This window comes from Zerene cesonia, chromosome Z (genome assembly GCF_012273895.1).
Source record: "Zerene cesonia ecotype Mississippi chromosome Z, Zerene_cesonia_1.1, whole genome shotgun sequence".
NCBI classification, from domain to species: Eukaryota; Metazoa; Arthropoda; class Insecta; order Lepidoptera; family Pieridae; genus Zerene; species Zerene cesonia.
Window position 1 is genome coordinate 4,224,028 of NC_052122.1, and position 20,421 is coordinate 4,244,448.

General features: G+C 33.7%; 1 protein-coding gene across 3 annotated transcripts in view; it reads right to left on the reverse strand.

Annotated features, from left to right (window-relative positions):
• The window catches only part of LOC119835707 (alpha-1,3-mannosyl-glycoprotein 4-beta-N-acetylglucosaminyltransferase A-like), a 76,427-nt gene that overhangs the window by 12,530 nt on the left and 43,476 nt on the right, over positions 1-20,421 (reverse strand). Inside the window, exons 3-8 of one of the 3 annotated variants that reach the window (XM_038360683.1) lie at positions 15,889-15,930; positions 11,498-11,610; positions 10,416-10,515; positions 8,918-9,126; positions 5,827-5,939; positions 3,103-3,331 (exon numbers count right to left, since the gene is read on the reverse strand). In XM_038360683.1, coding sequence (XP_038216611.1) covers positions 3,103-3,331; positions 5,827-5,939; positions 8,918-9,126; positions 10,416-10,515; positions 11,498-11,610; positions 15,889-15,930 — 806 coding nt within the window. The remainder of the gene's footprint in view (positions 1-3,102; positions 3,332-5,826; positions 5,940-8,917; positions 9,127-10,415; positions 10,516-11,497; positions 11,611-15,888; positions 15,931-20,421) is intronic. The other 2 variants (XM_038360684.1, XM_038360685.1) reach the window with 2 other exon arrangements.

The window sequence follows — 20,421 nt, forward strand, 5'->3', positions numbered from 1 at the left end:
CTCTCTAAAGGCAGAAGAATAGTTTTAAGAGTGCCACCCCAAGCTACAATACAATATCTAAGTATACTCTGACAGAGTAATAATACTAATAGTTAGTTAGTTAGTTAAACTAATAGTTAGCGTTTCAGTGGTTTAGTACCTATGCCTACTTAGTTCTTGTTATTTTAGGATACTACACGGTGTATTATATTATTTGAAATGCTAAATTTACTCCGAATGCTAATATTATAAAGAGAAAAGATTTGCCTGTTACTGTCATCATCTTCATCATCAGCCCATACATGTTTTCACGGCTGGGACACAGGCTATCCACCACGCTGGCCAAGTACGAGTTCGTAGATGTCATATATCGTGAACTTTTGATTTTTAGACGTGCCGGTTTCCTCACGATGTTTTCCTTCAGCGTTTTGAGTTCATCGGTTTTATTTCCGAGGTCCACACTACTGAACCAACACTGCTCACATGTTGTTATGTTTGTAATGTTCTCACAGAAAAGACTTGTCCGATTTCAAAATTCTTTCACCATTAAAAAATCTGCGATTTCACTGAGTGACATAGGCTATATATGTACCACGGGTGAACAGTTAGTAATATATTTTATTCTTTATTCTTATATTAGTATTTGGAAAATAATTAGAAAGTGAGGAATTTCTAAAACAGGATCTAATCAGAATAATTTCCTATGAGACACCAAAAGAAGACCAATCGGCTGGAAACTCCGTGGGAGTTATGAATAACAACACCGAAATAAATACAATCGAATTCAGAAACTTCGTTTTTGTAAACGTCGTTTTAATATCAGCAAAATTGTAAAATAACTATATATTTGTGATAATTTAATTAAAATTATTAATGAATTATACAGTAAACAGCGCGTGACCTGGGTAAATATTAACGCGGGCGTTAAATACGAAATTCGTAATGAGTTTTTAAAAGCTTTTAATCATAACATAAATTTGTTCAGCCGATATGCTTGGTCTCTGTTACATGTCATGTTATCCAAACCGATTCAGTGCTATGAGTAATTAAATTGAATTAATCCCATCGCTCACGGTTCGCGTTATTAAAAGTATTTCAAAATTGAATTGCTCGGAAAATGTAAAATTTATTTCGCGACGAATCAAACTAATTTAATACGATTTTCCCTTTACAAGTTTTTTATGGATTTTTTTATATCAAAGCGGGAAACTGAGCTGGTAGCTCGCCTGATGGTAAGCGATCACCACCGCCCATGAACATTCACATAGGTGATGACTCTGCAAATGCGCTGCCCGCTTTTAAGGGGCAAGGGATAAGGGAAAGAATTGACGACTGGATCGCAGGATCGGACTGGGAAGGGTGAGGAATAGGAAACGGGCCTCTGTCTTCCCCACTGGCCCTACGAAACACAGTTGCATGCTACTATCTCATGCCGGTTTTCGGTCGGGTAAGTACCACAAACGTCCCCGATGCGAGCTGGCCGAAGTTGTGCTGAAGTGCGCTTGACTCCCACATTAAAAATGTTTGGAACGGGTTATGTTTGGAGCGTAGATTTTTCTATGACATTCAGTATATTCGGCGTAGAATGTCCGAGTGGTATCCATCACAAAAATCTTAATGAGGTCTTGTTGCTTTCGCGCTTTTTACGTTATTTCCGTTTAATGTCGAGTTACGAGAAATATTCTATTAATGCCCGGCACGAATTTTACTCAAACCTTCTATTACTTGTGGATTTAATTTCTTATGGATTGATTTTTGAATAATAAGATATTATTTTAATGTTTTTTTTTTTGTTTTTTCTCTGACTCTTCATCTTTGTATTTATTTATTGTAACGTAGCATAGATAACATAATACTATACTACTATCCATGATCTACTTAGTTTTTAAGCAATTTTCTTTATATAGTTAAAGTAATAGAGGAGACTATTACTTTGACTATTTAAAGAAAATTGCTTAAAAACTAAGTGGACTATGGACTGGTACATTTTCCAAGAGACAATGTGACATTTTTTACGATTAAGATACGCAGCATTTAGCCCGTCAAGTATTTATTTTAGCAACCTTTCTAATGATACCTAATTTAATTATATATTCGGAAATTAATTAACATTTATCCCTCGGTAAACCTAATTGATTGGGTTGGCAATAACGTAGATAATAAAACTTATAAGTTTGAACATATGTACCAAATTTTAGAGGTTAAATTTTTTTTTGGTAAACCAATATTAGTATTGGTCTTTCGCCACATAAAATTTAATCGAAATATGCCCAGAGGTTTTTACGTACATACAAACAGAGAAACAAAAAAATAAAATAGTTTCGGGGTTTAAAACATCACCATATCATAGCAATTACTCTTTTTAAAAAATATTTAATGTACAGAAATGGTCTGGTTTACTGTTTTATTATATGAATAGATAAAAGTTCACGGGAATCAACTGAAATGTACGTCGCATATTTTATTCTATGTTGTAGCCATATACAAATATTTTCGGATCAAATCAAACGGATCAGTTTAGGTTATGCATTTTTTATTAGACTGGATACATGAAAGGACATCATATATGAAAGAAGAATTATATTTCTTTTTCCCCGTCTGCTAGGAAACTAATCTTGCAGCATATCATCACTGGGACGGAATTTACCTGTGATTTTGTAATCGACCTGTTATCGAGATAGTAAAGTGAAGTCCTGTGTCCCCTAGTGGGGTATGGGGCAGATGATATTCATCTGTTTATCATTCTTGTTCAAAAAAGTCTCGGTCGGCAGGACACAGAAGGCTGATCACCTACTTGTCCATAAAGAAAATCGATCAGTGAAACGTTATCAAGGTGGTACTACATACAATAATATGATAAATATGCACCTGATATTAAGATCAACTAAAAGTTTTATTAAAGCGAAAACTTTCCTCAAAACAGTATTTCTTCAAAGACTAGTATGATAGCTGTTTAAAATGAAATGACGCTTTTACTATATCTCGTGGTAGTCATATTTATGGATTTCATCATGTTTCACAGGAGATTGCAAAAGGCTATTCTAAACATTCCCCTATTTAGCATGTTATTAACCGTCTATCAGTTCGTCCTGTTCCAACAAAATTTACGAAACACAATCTTACCTGCATAAACCGCTTCTTGGCGATGATGTCGTCTTCAATCATCAAGTAGTAGGTGCCCTTGGTCTGGCCGTAAGCCATCAAGTACAGCGCGTCTAGGTTCTGCTTAGTGCGCCACTTGACTCGCTTCGCGGAATCACCCAGGGTTAGTGGTACGGAGTCGAAGTTGGGGTAGTAAGACGCGGAGGGCGATAGCACCTCGATCATACCGTTTTTCACGTGTTTCGGATACCTGGATGAAAATTGTATTTGTTTAAAACAACACCAAAAATAAAGGTGTTTCACTCGAGGGTCGATCGTCGACGCCCATGAGAATTCACAGTATTAGATCTCTAATTAGTCTCTTAGTATCTACTAAGAAAGTATTGCTTTTATTATAACGGTCGCCGGACAGGGGCCACACGTGATTTGTAGGGAACGACTTGCAGCGTGTGGCCACCGACGACAACCGCATGCGGCGAGTCCATATAAAATGAATTAAACTACAGGAATTATGCCGGCGGCTTTTAGTGGTTGTGGTTTTTACGCCAATATGGTAACTTTGGAAATTAAAAGCATTTTAATGGATTTGAATGGCTTGTAATCCGTTAAAATAATTTTATTTTTCGATGTAACCACTTTATCAGGGGGCTTGGATAAATTTAAATATCAATTCAACAGAGGGTTTTAAGATTTTTTAAGAAAAACACATATTAGAATGAATCGTCTCATTTCTACATATTTTATGATGCACATGAGTTTGTTATAATAAAATGATATGACTCTGAACGCATTGCATAAAAAGTTCTTAAGAATATACGTCCAATCTGCGCGATTAATTAGCGCATTTCGACAACTATTTTGATAACGCCTCTTTAAAAATCCGCCTCATTGGTACAGTGGTTAACGCGTGAGCGTAGAACCGAGGGGTCCTGGGTTCAATTCCCGGTGGGGACGCACAAAAAAAAATGTCTCGGTCTGGCAGGACACAGAAGGCTCTTACTATCACCTACTTGTCCCTAAAGAAAATCGATCAGTGAAACGGATGTACATCATCTGCCCCATACCCCACTAGGGGACACGGGACTTCACTTTTTTCTTTAAAAATATCTAACGAAGCCTCCTGACGTATGAAATATATTTAAGCGTTTCAGAATTCAATTGACTTCGGAATCTGCGTTTATTCCTTCTAATCGGTTAAAGATACATGGCATACAAACAAATATAACAGGTACATCAGAGGAGCTCGTTACGTTAGTGAATTGACTAATTCGACGGCTTATTGGGGGTCTGATACAGAGACATTAGAGGGACAAATATAGTGGTAAATTTATTGCATAATACAGGTTTGTAATGTCCCTCATTAGTTCACGAACATACTAGAAGCCTACGCAATTAGGATGCATCATGTGGAATACTTAAATGAAAGAGCAAATTATTTATAATAAAGCCTATCTTTACATGAAAGGCTTTATATGAATGTATAGAAAGAGTAGTAAAAAACATTTACAAAATGAGTAGGAAACATTTTTTGATAATAACATGCTATGGCCGTGAAATCGGGTGCGTACAACTCAATTTTAATTAACACCAGACTCATTATTTTTAATTCTCTTAATAGTGTAATATTTAATAGGGCGATCGAATGAATTCAGTGAATAATAATTGAGAAAGACGCGATCACAGTTGTATAGCAAATGTATTCGTATTTTACAATATTCGCAATTCTGTTATCTACTTCAAAGTTTTCTAATTTAGAGAGATTATTGTCCTAAAAGCAGTGATGGCTCAGTGGTGAGAACCTAGGACTTCAAAATCGATAAGTCGGGGGTCGAGACCGGGCGAGCGTGCAGGAAATAAATTGATTTTTGAATTTATCTGCACATGTGGATCACATCACCACTGCTTAAAACGGTGAAGGAAAACACCGTGAGGAAACCGGTATGTCCAAGAATCAAAAGTTCGACGACATGTGACATCTGCCAACCCGCACTTGGCCAGCGTGGTGGATGGTGGATATGCCCTGAACCCTCATAGGCCTGTGTCCCAACAGTGATATGGGCTGATGATGATGATGATGATGATGATGATTGTATGAAATTTTCGCGTAAAATATATTTTATATCTGTATGTTGTATGAGCTCAATTAAGTTGTTGTTAATCAAAATATTGTGCAACGCAGATTTCACCCAAAGAACACTTAAAATTTATAGAAACTCCCTTTTTTGGTATATAGAAGCATTTTTTTTCATGGTTTATATGCAATAATTTCAATCCTATCAATTTTTTGATCGGTTTGGGGGATCGAATTATAACGTTTGTTTTCTTGAAGTAATAACGATATATATATATATATACATGACGATACGAAATACAATCGTTCATAGACGATAGAAGCATCTTATCATCATATAATATTGGTAGGATATCAACATTATAACATTTAGAGTCTGAGTCAATTTCCCCGTGACCACCGTCGCTGTAGTGTTCGAAACGTCGGGTTAATAATTTATGAATATATGATACTCGTGTAAAATCAAACACAAGAACTAATTGTTGTGTATGATCTAAGCTTTAAGATTATCATAATAAGTCGGATGATGATAATTATCCGACTTATAATGATGGATATCTATTTTTAAAAGCAACTGCACTAAACCGTAGTAAGTTTTGTTAAGAGATTCTCATCTGAATTAGCACGCAGACAGAGTACCACGGGCTAAGATCAAATTGATATGTATTACTTACTTCGCCTCGATCTGTTTGGCGATGTCGATGACAAACAGCAGGTCCGTTTCACCCACGAAGATGATAATCACGGAGTCCTTTTGGTCTTCTTCTCTCATGCCTTCGATGAGGTGCTGCAAATTAATCTTATTCTGAATTGTGTTAGTGTTTCGGGGTCTGCAGCCTACAGGGGGATTTCGATATATTCAAACTAGATAGATCGGGGTTTCACCCTTGTTGTACATATATATAAAGCCTATAGTTGTATGTAATATAGCCTAGAGCCTTCCCTCATAAATAAACTATCTGACACTGAAAGAATATTTTAAATCAGACCAGGGCTTTAGTCGTATCATCTTAAAGCAGTATTATTTTAGTGTGGGAAAAGACAGAGCGTTATAGGTGGTCTAGCGCCATAATTTTCCCACAATGGCATTAGTACTGTTTTAAGACTTCACGGTAATTCACCAGTAGCTTCCGAGTTAAGCGCGTTCATATTCGGCATTTATGTTATTAGTTTAGATTGGAACCGAAAAATGTGTAACATTTCCGAATGGCCAACTTCAGAATATAGAAAAGAAAATCAGAATAAATATTATGGTCAAACGTCTGCCTATCGATTATAAAAAAAAAAATATTAAGTTACCTTGCAAACAGAACGCAAATGCGAGAGCAATGCTATATAAATAATTGTTATTTTCCATAGTATTAAATTTTGTCTTCGCCAAAACATATTTTATGATAGATACGTAAACTTCAAAGGTACAGATAAGCAAAGAAAATTCTAAGACTGTTGTCGTGACATTCAAGTGGCTTAAATTTAAAAAAAATGTAAACAAACATTAACCATATGATAATATCCTTGACTATATTTCAATGTGCATTTTGCATTATATTTACAATTGTGATCTAGCTACGTAATTATTTCCTTTGAATTTATCCATTCAGAGGTAGAGGCTCATTGAGTGACTGTTTAAGATTGACGTATTCAAACATAAGTAAGTATGTAAGTAAGTAAGTGAGTAGGTGAGTATGTGAGTAAGTGAGTAAGTAAGTGAGTAGCCTGCAGGGCATAGCAGATGACCGATAATAACTGTTACTAACAATGCGTTTATTAACACACGATATAAAAGAAGCAACATTTACTATTATACCAAACAATAAATTATCATATTGTCAAAACTCGGGGATATATCTAAATGAAAATAAAATTAAACCTCCATTAATTAAACAGACGTCCATTGAATACCTTTTATTGCTCGAATAAAAGAACTCTATGCAGGGGAAGTTAATGAGATTTCCAATAAGTTTTCCAGTGCGTCCATTAACACCTCTGTTTGATCGGATTACGCATGTTCAGATATTTGGTATTTTCATAATTAATACGAATTGGGTTTTACACATATGTGTTCAATTCAAATTTAATTTGTTTCAAGTGTTTTTGGAAGCTCTTTTGATTGTTAATTATTGCACGAGCTTTTGCCCGCGGCTTCGCACGCATTTATTTTGTAGTAGTTTAATAGATGTCATTACACATATAAAATCTCTTGAATCACTCTATCTATTTAAAAAAAGCCCATGAAAATTCTTTGCGTATACACAATCGGAATCGAATTTTAAAAATCTGCGCATACAAACAAACAGACGCGGGATGCGACTGTTCTTCATACTATGTAGTGTTTATCTATATTTTTTGCTACTGGTGTGCTCGGCAAGCAACGGATCTGGTTTTGTCTGGTGGTAAACAATCACCATCTCCCATGAACACTCACAGACGTATGTATGGCCGCGGCAAATGCGTTTCCAGCTTTTAAGCGGTAATAGATTGGTATATGATTAACCTGGATATATGAAATGGACTAATCTCTAAGGGTAAAGAAAAGGAAAAGTTTTATATTGTGATTAATATGCTATTTATAATTAATTGTATTCAGTATTTTGATTGGACCATTAGTAGAAAATAGAAGCGCTGAGATGAGGAACACATTTTTCAATATGTTTAATATATGTTTAAAATAGGCAAACATATAACATAGTAATCGTGATTTATTTTTAGAAGGCATGATGGCGATACTCAAACGTAGAGAATGCATATATGAAAATTAGTATTTTCAAAGAAACTATAAAAGTTATTTTAGACCGAACCAAAGGTTAGGTAGCAAAGGGGATTAGTGGTTGGAACCTAACCTTAGGTCACCTAGGAAACGAGATTATACGTATAAAGTAGGGGGCGCAAAGCTGAACTAAAGCAGATTATTGGTATACAGTTTAGGTTTAAGATTACATGGAAAAGGATAAACGGACTAGTAGACACCCGTGAGTATCATTATTTCAATATTTAATTATGGGGTAGAATAATCAGTAATAAGTATTTTTTACAAAAATCTAACCTAATCGTTGAAAAGCTAAAAATATACTAATATAATTACTATAAGCGATCTACTCATATATTTGAAGTAACATTGCCGAAAATGGTCTAACATACTCGTACACAAAAAAATACACAACGACAAACATAGTACTTCGTTCTTCTCGTTTTTAAAGTCGGTTAAAAAATGGTACGAGCAATACCCAACTTATAAGTGGTCACTTTAACTTGTACCATTAGCTACCTCTATTAGTCCCTACTATTAATTTTATAAAACAAAGTCCCTTTCCGCTTTCCTTTCTGTGTTTGTATGCTTAGATCTTTAAAATTACGGAACATATTTTGATCTGACCTCTCATTGCAACAGATTGTTTTTTTAATAGATAAAGTGATTCTAGAGGAAGGTGTATTGTATGTGTTATATGTATATATCATGTATTATTGCAGCCATGCGAAGCCGGGGTGCGCCATAGAATAGGTTTTATTTAATTTTATTAGTTATTTATTATTATTTATTATAGGAACTTTATGTTTTTTTTTTAATTCCCGTAAAGTGCCTGGATTCATCACAAAACCTGACTAATACTTGAAAACAAAAAAAAGTCGCACATTTTAATTTATGCATTTATTGAAACTCTATAAAATAAAAATTAGTTTATTTTCCAATCAGACATTAAACATTCATTTTTAATGTTAAAAGTAAGTCTAATAAGATAATGGCTAGGACAAGAGAGAGGAACATACCTTGAGCGTGATCATGAGGTAGCTCTCCTTATCGCGCCGGACGGTTGGTATGCCGATGACGAAACGCGCCAAACCCCTGTCCGCCTTCATGTGGAACGCCGGCTTCAAGCTGTTCGGATCCTTCATCAGATGCGGCAGGAGCTGGTACACGAAGGTCGTCTTCATCAGCGTCAGTTCCTTTGCGTTCACGCCCCTGCTCGCCATCGAGTCTGCGGGGGAAAGGGCGTGTGAATTCTGGAACCAACTAGAAGGTTCGAGAAGCGTCTAGAGTGCACTCGAAATGCGATTGGCGCAACGATTTTGCAAGCATTTCCGATTGTGTATATGGCAGTTTCTCATTGTTATCAGTGGTTATGAGCTTTCATAGATAAGGCAGTGATCTTATAATACAATTCTTTTACAAGTTCCATACGAATATATATTAATTATCAAATAAACCGCATCAACTTTTCCTCACAATACAGGCAGATCAATAAAAAAATACAATACATTTTTTATAAATAATCCTTAACATAGGTTTAATTCGCTGTGCACGAAAGTCGATGATTCGATGAGCGTGTACATTCGCTAGTGTATCCAATCGAGGCAGTGCAGGAGTACCCGGTATTTATTTGGCATGTGTTTAGATCGTTAGATAGAAACAAAGCTATAAAAGTAAATCATAGCTATGTCCCTTTCTAACAACGCAAATACATTAACAGTTGAAGCGCTGTAAGTTATAAGGACCACTCCGATATTTGATTGTTCTTAATGTTATAAGCTATAGCGGATAGAAAATGGTTAGTTTTGATCTTCGAATTCGCATAAAACATTGAAGAACCAAGTTCCAGTTAGATTCAACGGATCCAAGTGTATATTTATCGTCTCATACACTCGATTTTATGTAAATTCGGAGATAGGAGCTACATAACTCATACACACTCCATTATAATATTTACACAATCACCATGATAATTTATATAACATATTTGTATTATATACAAAAATACATTTCGTTACATTCGACACAACACATTCGCTTTGTTATAAACATCGCTGTGCTTTTTAGAGTTACATTACAAGAAATAATTTTACATAATGTACAAATATACAATGACATGAATAAGCGACGTAACAGCGTGCTGCGTTCTTTTTTTTGTGCACAGCCGGTAAATGTGTTATGTGCGAAGCATAAAGCTAAGTAATATGGTAAAGTATCTACTCGTTTGTTAGTATATCATAACAAACAAGCTCTTCAATCTAACTGTATGAAAGCTAATACTAAAACGAGAAGTTACCTAATGCAACTTTAAACTAATTTTACAATCTATCGTAATACAAATAATATAAATTTCATTTGCAATACATTTCTACGTGTATACGTGTTAAATTCTAGCTTATATTCACAATCGTGTTCTATATAAAAGCTATAAGATCGTATTATCCATCTAGCATGGTATTGGTTTGAAGCTGATGTGGTTACATGATATTTCTGGGTGGATATAGCCTTTACTCATACCGGACAAGTTCTTTAGAAGGGCAGTCACTTCCGGGGCTAAAGTGGCACTTTTCGTGTCAGCCAAAGCTGTGTGAGAAATATTGTACGACGCGACCTTGTTCTGAAAACATAAAGCATGTTAGCACTTTGTGTAGAATCGCGCCAGCAATGGCGAGATATCTTTCATTTAACATATTTGAACGAGTTCATAGCAAACAATAAATACAAATTTAGAAATATTGTTTATAAATATCAAGACGAACTAAAATTTTCAAATTATCACATAAAATACAATATAATATATAGATATATAATATAAATGTCGTCGAGGCGGTTGAGCTTCATTGAAATCTTATTTGGGAAAAATAAAAATGTATGGGATTATATTTCTATCTAATAAATATTACAATCCTAACAAACTTTCAAGTCAATGTATTCTGATCAATCAAATAATTGTAAATAATTTCAAACTAAACATACTATGTGTACTAACTACTACTAGTGTAACAAGACATGTTTATTTATGTTATCACTTATTAATTCTTTATAACTTTATGGTATTAAAGTTTATAAGTCATTTTTTTTAATAATTTTTTAAACGTGTATTTTATGAATTTATAAAAACGAAATAACAATGGAGTGAGAACTGAGAGCCCAGTACAGATATTATACGATATATCTCATACCGATATCACACGATACGATAGAGACCTATTTATTAAAGGTTTATTAGAATAAATACTACGATCACATAGTATTTTGTTACTTTGAATCCTTACATATCTGCGAAGTTGGTGAAAATAATATTCTAAAATTACTTTTAAATTCTTCTAATCATCAGTTGATGTAATTCTATAATATATAATCAACCACGTGAATTGCATAGCACTATTCAAAAGGCATTCTATTATTACGAATACAAACACTCCATGATGCCTGATCTTTAGGAAATAAGAAAGTGTGGCAGCGGTACGGAGCTCTTTGACCACACTTGCCTCCGGGAGTACCCACTCACAACTCAAAACGCTTCTGTATCAAAGACATCGCACAAAGCTCCACCGTCCGACTTCCCGAAATTTGCATTAATTAAGTTCTATATTCACCTGCAACGTCATAATATCCTCCTCCCGTGCCCTATACAACGATTCCAAGAATTTAAGGTGCGTCTGCATTTCCACTATTTGAGACTCCATCTGATATTCGCGAGGAAGCCGGGCTGCAATCAATGTATTCTTTAGACTTAATTACATGTAACTATAGATACTAACTATAGAAGAGATGCATCTGTGTTGAAATCCGAAGATACATGCTGGAAGGAAATATTAGTCGGGCAAATAATACACAAGATGTTTTTTTTTATCTTAGCGAAATATAAATATTCATTATATTCTCCGAGTACATATACATACGTAACAATAATAAGTAAACAGGGTTTAGGCGATTGCTAAATAGTACAAATATATTTATACAATATGGTTGGTTACATTACATATATTACAGGTTACGTTATTACTTATGTTAGTTTTTGTATTAAATATATTGTATAATAGATTTTCTTCTTAACAATATATAATATGGAGGATTAGATATACAGAATCAGTTGTAGATATAAATACATAGATCTCATATATAAAAATGTTTAATTTTTGTATTATACTATGGCTTAACGCTAATTATATCAATAGTTCTAAATATAACAATATTTGTTTTAAGAAGTAGTTCCACTTACATTATTACATCTAATATTAGAATAAATATAATTTTTAGAACATATCTTTTACTTATGCCATTAATCACAAAAAAATAAGTGTATTTTTGAATTACACTAACACTTCAATTTATTTAATGTGTACGTTCACACAACTTTTAATAAGATTATGCATTTTTAAAATAGTGGGTTGAGTACTGGGTCACCTAGATAAATTATATGAGAGACGCTGAATCTGACGACGGAACGTAATAAACCTCAAATAATTAAAAAGTTATGAGAAACATCCGGAATGCCTAAAAATTCAACAAGTTTGCAAATAATTCTAAACGATCGAAACTTGATTATACGAATAATCTATATACGTTTGGCATTTTCAATTAAGCAGTTCATTTTTGAAGTGTGAAATAAATAATCTATCAAATAATTTATATTTACCCAATTTTATTTTGTAGATACGAAAAAATTCCTAGAACGTACCGGATATGGGCAGATGTCATTTACGACTGTTTCATTATTTGATTTTTCTTTAAATTTGCAATATGAAAAGCTTTTATTTATTGGCAACTGTTATTCGTTTTTACCAGACTCGAATGCAAGAGCTTCCGTTTGTAACGCTTATGTTACCACATTGTAATTTTAATATCACAGATTAAGTTTCGAAATTTTTATCTCTAAATTTAAATAAGGAATTCAATCTACACAATGCACCGACGGTTCATAAATTTCTAAGTTACATGTGCAGACAACAAATATATATATAAACAGATATGTGAATCTAAAGGCTCTCTTTAAATAACTTAGTGTAGTTTCACAGACACACGGTATCATTTCTAAATTACACGTGCAAGAATGAACTATGTAATTGCGAAAGAAATAAATGCACAAGGCTTTAAAGAACCAGCGGTTCTTTGATCTATTGCGAATGCGTCAGGACCCGGCGATTTCAAAAACATGCCCCCAGCGAATTGGTGGGCCAATCACATTAGCCGAAACGTAACTTTATACAGCATAGCTGGCGAGCAATTTGGCCTCCGCCGATTGCTTCATAGGCGTAGCAATTAAAAAACGCGTAAAATTGAGTCTACACTGTATTTGGGGTTAGCAACGAGTTATTTCAGTAGACAATTTGGTGTGTTGCCCTTCAAAAAACGTTCATTAAAATATGTAATCTGGCTAGAAATGCATACTCAGATATTATATTGTTAAATAAGATCGTATATGTAAATGAGATTCGATTTATTATTATGTATGATGAGCCAATACACACACTTTGATTTTAGCCAAAAAGCCAAGTAGCGAACAAAATTTATATAATATCGTATTAACGTCTAACATAATCTAACATATGTTTTTGTTCTGATGGTTTAGTTTTTTGTTATAAATAATTGTTTAATTAATTACTTGACCGTTCTTCATGATAAGAAAAATCAGAACACCAAATGAAGATATCGCATTGATCAGAAAGCAAATAGATTTCATAATGATTAATGTTTAACTCCAACAAGCTTCCATCAAAAACGCAAAGCTAGCTTTCCAATAGTTTTCCTCTAAATATAACTTGGTACTCCACTCAAATTTAATAGGAAAAAAGTCGGTGACGGCTTTGTGTGCCTGTTATCTTACTTATGTAGACATCTCTTCCAACGTCAAACACAGAAACGCACTTTATACACTCGTTTTTGTTTCGGTTCCATGAAAACAGCGATACTGGCAGTAAATTCGGGCAAGTTTCGTGAATACTTTAATGTTTCCATTACGTTTGTGACATACCAAGTTTGCTCTACTTTCTACTACGGCTTAAATAGGTTTAAAACATTCTTTATAATGGGGTTTAAATAAATGATCTACGCTTCTTCAGTTTGTTAATGGCTTCTGTTAATGGAGGGACTGTACTAATGTCCAGTGTATTAAATTATCTCTAAAAGACTTTAATTAGTGAGGCAATTGCGCCACTTTACAGATTTCGCGTTAATTAAAATTTACTACAATATAGTACTAAATGAATTAAGTTCTTTAGTTAAGTTCACGTGTGTAAAAATAACTCTTCCTTAATTAATTTTAAATATCTTTAAACGTTTTGAGTAAATACAATCGCAAATTATGAATTGAATAGAATGAATATCGTACAGTTAACGAATACAATTTTAAATGTTCAAACAGTAAACTTATATCAAAAAGCACACGATATTATTCAAACGAATTTCTTTATTTACCCATAATAAACCATTTTAAAAAGGGAATTCTTAAGCACGCTTTTTAACGTTATAATTAAAATTCTATGATAATAAAAACCACGCTTTATTTGGCGCTCGGCCATAAACGCCTTTCCAGATAAGCGGCGGATTAGACAGGCAATGCAGCGTCGACAATATCGGTTCGGCTAAGGCGATACCTAAAAGCTTGATTAAGTTGCATTCATGACAATATTTTCAAGATTCGCACCATAAATACCATTAATTAGAAGTAATATACAATAAAAAGGAATACTAGAAGTGAAGGACTTGTTAGATTTAATATTTTAAGGTTTCAAGTAAAACCAAAAAGTAGGACACACATACATTCACACGTGCCAAGTAACTGTAAGTACGCTTTATACCTATTTAGTATTTCGTTCGAGATAGAATTTAGTTTAGAACTAGTTTTTATGATTGAGCACTAATACTTATTCGGTTACATTATTATTGATAATACGTTATTATATACATTTGACACAATTCGATATAAATAGATAAATAAAAAAATAATATATTAATTAAATGATGTTTCATTATAGTTTATTTAAAACACAATAAATTTTGAATTATAAACAACTACTTTTACAGCGTCTTTTAACTTATTTGTTGTCATTGAAGCATTATTGCGATTGTAATAGTTGGTTTTATTTTCCGTTATGTAAAATTATTATGGTAGCATTACTTGCTTATTCAGTTGCATTATAGCGAATCGGATACATTTAAGGAAATGATAGCTTGTTAAAGTTACCAGTAGTCATGAACTCATGTGTCCTTCTCTTTGAGTCTTGTAAAGCTTAAATTTCAGGGCTGTTCCATTGGGATTTATATTTCAATTAAATATTTATACATAAACTATACATTAATACATACATATTTAAATCATATAAATCGTGTATGAAGTTGTGTTACTGAGTATAAGACGGACAAAAATACCGATATAATTTGCGTTGTTTAGTATTAAATAGATAATAAAACACGTTGCTTTACAGTAAGTACTGATTGGTTTTTGTGTATTTATATTTAAACACAGTCACGTGAAACGAACGGAAAAGCAATGGCTAGTAATGGTTATGCGTTTATTTATAATTTGAAGCAGTAAAATAAATATTAATATTGCGCAAAAGAATCACAGTACATGACAAAGCGGTTCAATGCAATGTAGATGACGTCAGCGAAACGAAAACCTATTAAGAAATACAAACTGAAAATTAATAAGCTGTTTTTCCATTTAGCGTGAACTTGAAATAATTAATATTTTAATGTAATAGCGTTGATAATCCTACGCAGCGGGCAACAGTTCAAATTATGCAACGTCGTATTGCTAACATTAAATTGCAATCCGTTGAAAAATGTGTCCATGCGATTAAAATAACACACACTATTATATTAAATCGTGAAGGATGCCACACAATTTTCAACATGCTTTTTTAAATTAATTAAAAAATATCTTTAAAAACACATACAGTATACACACGGTGCATGTCTTACTATAAGATAAAAATCAATTTTATATTGCTTTAGTATGTAAATTAATGCTCAATTTGCTTACCGAATTTTCTCGGTAGAGCCTGTCTTCTAACCCGAGCGTTAGCTAAAAAGAAAGATGATGATGAATAAATGATTGCGGAAGGTGATGGGAGACGAGTTATTATCTATGCATACTGAATCAAATGATGATTTAAATTGGACGATAAAGTCGGCTTGTTATATGCGCCTACGATGAAGACATATAAGCAGATATTAAATGATTGAGGTCTACACGCATATATTTCTAACAGGCATACTAGCATTGATTATATAATATGGAAACCAGCATTCTGTTGTCAGTGCCTTTTATGGACACCGATTTATTAAATAACTTTAAAATCACTGATTGTTACATATAAAATAATATTATCACATATCCAAGGGACCAGAGTAAAGAAGAAAATTAGTACGTAGTTCGGACATTGTATTGAATCATAGTATGTACATTTGTTACCAAGAATTTTTATATTGGTATTACATAAACTAGCTTTGCGCTCGCGGCTGAGTAAGATGTTTCACCGCTGTTTAAAGTAGCCTATGTCACTCTCTAGCTTCCTATCTCCAGACAAATAAACCGTATCTCAAAATCACTCGGTTGCGACGTGAAAGAAAGACAAATAAACAAACACACTTTCGAATTTATACCAGTTAAGAATACATAGCAGATTTCAGTGAAATGGGCTCAAATCCAAATTTAACGAATACACTGTCATTATGATAAAGAGTACAAGTATTTGCCCGTAGTTTGGCCGTGGTTTTACACAAACCTTACTCAGTGATTGATAGTGCTTAGAAGTGAATAGATTACTGTTAGTTTCTTGAAATTGTCCGATATTGCAAATAAAACATCTATTTTGAATATTATATTAGTTTAACTAGAAATGATGTAGTTAAGCGAATATTAATATTAGCGAAATTGTACCGAATTCGCCATCCGCTGTAAATAATAACTAAAAAGAACTTTGATTTTGTTGCAGAATTCATATATAGTGCGTTCTTCATAACACCGTAAATAAATTCTTCGTCCTATAATCTATATAATAATAGCTATAAAACACATCTTCAATATAATTATTAGAGGTCTAACATCGTATAGTACACTCCAACGTATCAGACGATCAGGCCCGTATCCTTTTCCTCACCCTTTTCAGTCTGTTCCTTATTTCCGTCGCCAAACCTTATCCTTTACCCTTTAATGGGCAACGCATTTACAGCAGCCCTACTTCTCCAATGTTCATGGGCGATGGTGATCGCTCACTATCAGGCGACCCACCAGCTGAGTTTCCCGATAAAAAAACAACTATGGGTAATTGTAATAGGATCGTGACAGGATCAGAAAGCAACAAAAATGGTCTATGCTCGCTGATGGATCGATCTAGCGGAAAGTCTCATAGTTTTCGATATGATTTTTTTTTGACAAACACTTTTCCGTTACGGTCATAGTATGATACGTTGTAAGTGGGAAGGTTTCCTAATTATTTAAAAGTTATTTAAAATTTTATACGAGATCCCCCGAAAGCGCACAAAGCGCTTCGAAAACGCATTTTCAATTAAAACACCGAAGGAGATACCCTAACTCCTACTGTGATTCCCGATGGATAAAATTTAAACGCCAAACTGAATTGTCTTTACCTTTCTGACCAGGCATGCTAACCCGAAAACAAAAAAATATTATCTATACGAACATTATGAAGCTGAAGAGTTTGTTTCTTTGTTTGAACGAATTTGTTGAAACTACTGGTCCGATTTGAAAAATTCTTTCAGTGTTAGATAGCCCATTTATTGAGGAAGGCTATAGGCTATATATGTACCACGGGCGAAGCCGGGGCGGACCGCTAGTAAAAAACATATCTCCCTTCGTTATTTCGCACACGATTAAACCGAGCTTCTTTATTTTGGTCAGCTGATAAATTTGAAATTAAAATCGTATTTCAACTCAATTAAATGTCAATTGTACATCAATCACCCTTCTACCGCACTTCTACGTGTATCAACCTTATCAAAGGCCCTACTGGCAAAGTTCCTATCCGCTCCGTGTGTTCATGCTTACTCCTTGTGCGTTTGTATGTTACTCTAGTAAAATACGTATTTATAATTTTTATATTAAACCCCGTTTACCGTTAGAGCTAATTGTCAGCGGGTGACGGGCGTCAGAATCGACTTGGGGCGTTTTCCACTCGAATAGAAAACAGTATGGACCAACATAGAACTTAATTAGTTTATTTTTCTTTAAACGCGTTTGTATTTGTATATAGATAATTATACGTAATGTATGTATGTATAAAGTACAAGTTGAATGTCTCAAGCGAGCACTGGCAACTGAGCTGGTAGTTCGCCTGATCGTAAACGATTACCTAAATGGACTGAAAAGGAAAAAGGATACAGGTCTCCGACTCCCTCACTCACTGAACGAAACACAACACACACAGGTATAACACACATAACATAGTTTTAGTGCTTAAATCTTAGTATAGACAAATCAATCTGAATGACTTTCATATACCAATTTTGAAATGTCAGAAATTTAGTCGGACAGGCTTATGTGGAGAATTCGATTTTCGGAATTTAATTAATGTGTCGTAGTTTTAAATTAAATTATTATCGTGGAAATCGATTGTATGTATGTGATTGACATTCATATCACGAGAGTTGAATATTTTTAGTGTTGTAATATTTAGCCGTTTATTTGCGTTTTGAATTTTTCTCATTGTATGAAGGAGTTTGGCTTTATAATAATGCTGTGTAGGCTGAGACACGTCTAATATGTGGAGTACAGAAAATAAAAGTAAATAAATGCCGTATTGGTATACAATTTAGGCATTTATTTATTTATTTAAAATTAAACAAAAGCAGAACAATGAAGAATAAAATCTAGTATACAAAAAATCATTTAGGCGCATATGTATTAAAAGGCGGCCCTAATTCTCTCAATAGCAATCTCTTCCAGACAAGCATGCTAGTAAGAAATGTTCGACGTGTCCTAGATGGCACAAACCTTGATATAGTCTGATAGTATATTATTAATCGGATCTTCCATAGCATTATAATCCACCGTGAATTCATTTAACACCACCCATGTTCGCTTTCATAATACGATAAATTTAATACCCTTTTATGAACAGCTAGTCGTTATTTGTTTTCGTTTAATCCGACCTGTGTTTATCACAAATGAAACCAAAGCGAACGCAGCGTAAATGGCGTCCCTACTTCCGTCCTTACCATCTTTTGATCAGTGACCGTTAATAAATAGTCATGTTAATAATGAAAAAGGTGAAACGTTTTGAACATGCCGCCCCATTTGTAACTATCAAATACTGCTGTTTATTTAGCGGAGAATGCGTTCACGCAATCCCAGGTTGCTGCGGAAATGGGCCTATAGTTATGTCGGACTTATACTGTCCAATCCAATAAAGTATCCTATAGATTTAATTTAGCTGTGATTATATATTTTTTACTCACTTCAAAAGAGTTTTTCAAAATGAGTGTATTTTTCGTGTCTGATACCTTTAAAGACTTTGTTCTGTATGAACCGATATTGATTATTCTTTTTTTTACACGCTTTTTATTAGCTTCACCTGTATGTTTGTTTGTTTGTTTGTTTGTATGTTTGTTTGTTTGTTTGTAACTGACTTCTTTGGGCGCGATTTTGACCCACTTTAAACGGCCAGATTTCGTTCAAACTTTGTAGATTTATTGAGGACCGATGACAATACACTAATTTGATAAAATTATTCCAGTTTTCAATTTGCAAAATATGATTTTTGTTAAAGCGTGTTTTATAGTTTTTTTTAAACTATTATATTTTATTTTTTTAAAGATGGTCCCTCCGATGTGCTCTCTTTTCATTACTCAGAGAGAAGGAAACGTACAAGTAATTTTCTGGGTACAGCTGGCGTGCTTACGGTTACTTGTCATTTCTTCCAAGCAAATAAAGAGCATAGGACCATAATATTTGTAAGAGTGTTTGAGCCGCATTCAGCGACGAGATCTCTCAATGTTGCCATGCATCCAACAAATTAATAGCAGCGAACTCAACGCAGCGTACAATAAATTTATAATTATCGCTCATACAGCTTCGACGATATTCGTGTTGAAATAATTAATTTTCGACGCAATTGATTCAATTAATTGCCACTTTGATGGATTCTTTTGATGTCTATGTAAGCGTATTAAAGCGTCGAGTGGCGAAAATAATTTGACTATACTGATAAAAGTCAGTGCGTGGTCAATACTCAATAAAATTATGAGAATGATGCTTCGTTTTTCCTTTATTGGCAGAATTGATAAATTTGTATAATATTAATAACATGTCTCTTAAGAAGTCGCTTGTATATCTTTGCTTGAAATTCAAATCATTTGTAACATAATTATAATTCGAATAACCTAATCATATTCGAACTTCTTTAAACACATTTTAAAAACGGCTTATTACAAATTCACGATAATTGATAACTATTCTTCTGCGATATGTCTGCGAAATGTTATGTGACACTTTTTTTCGTAGGTGTTTATTGCGTGTGTGCGTTTCACAACCATCTTAACTTCATTATATCAA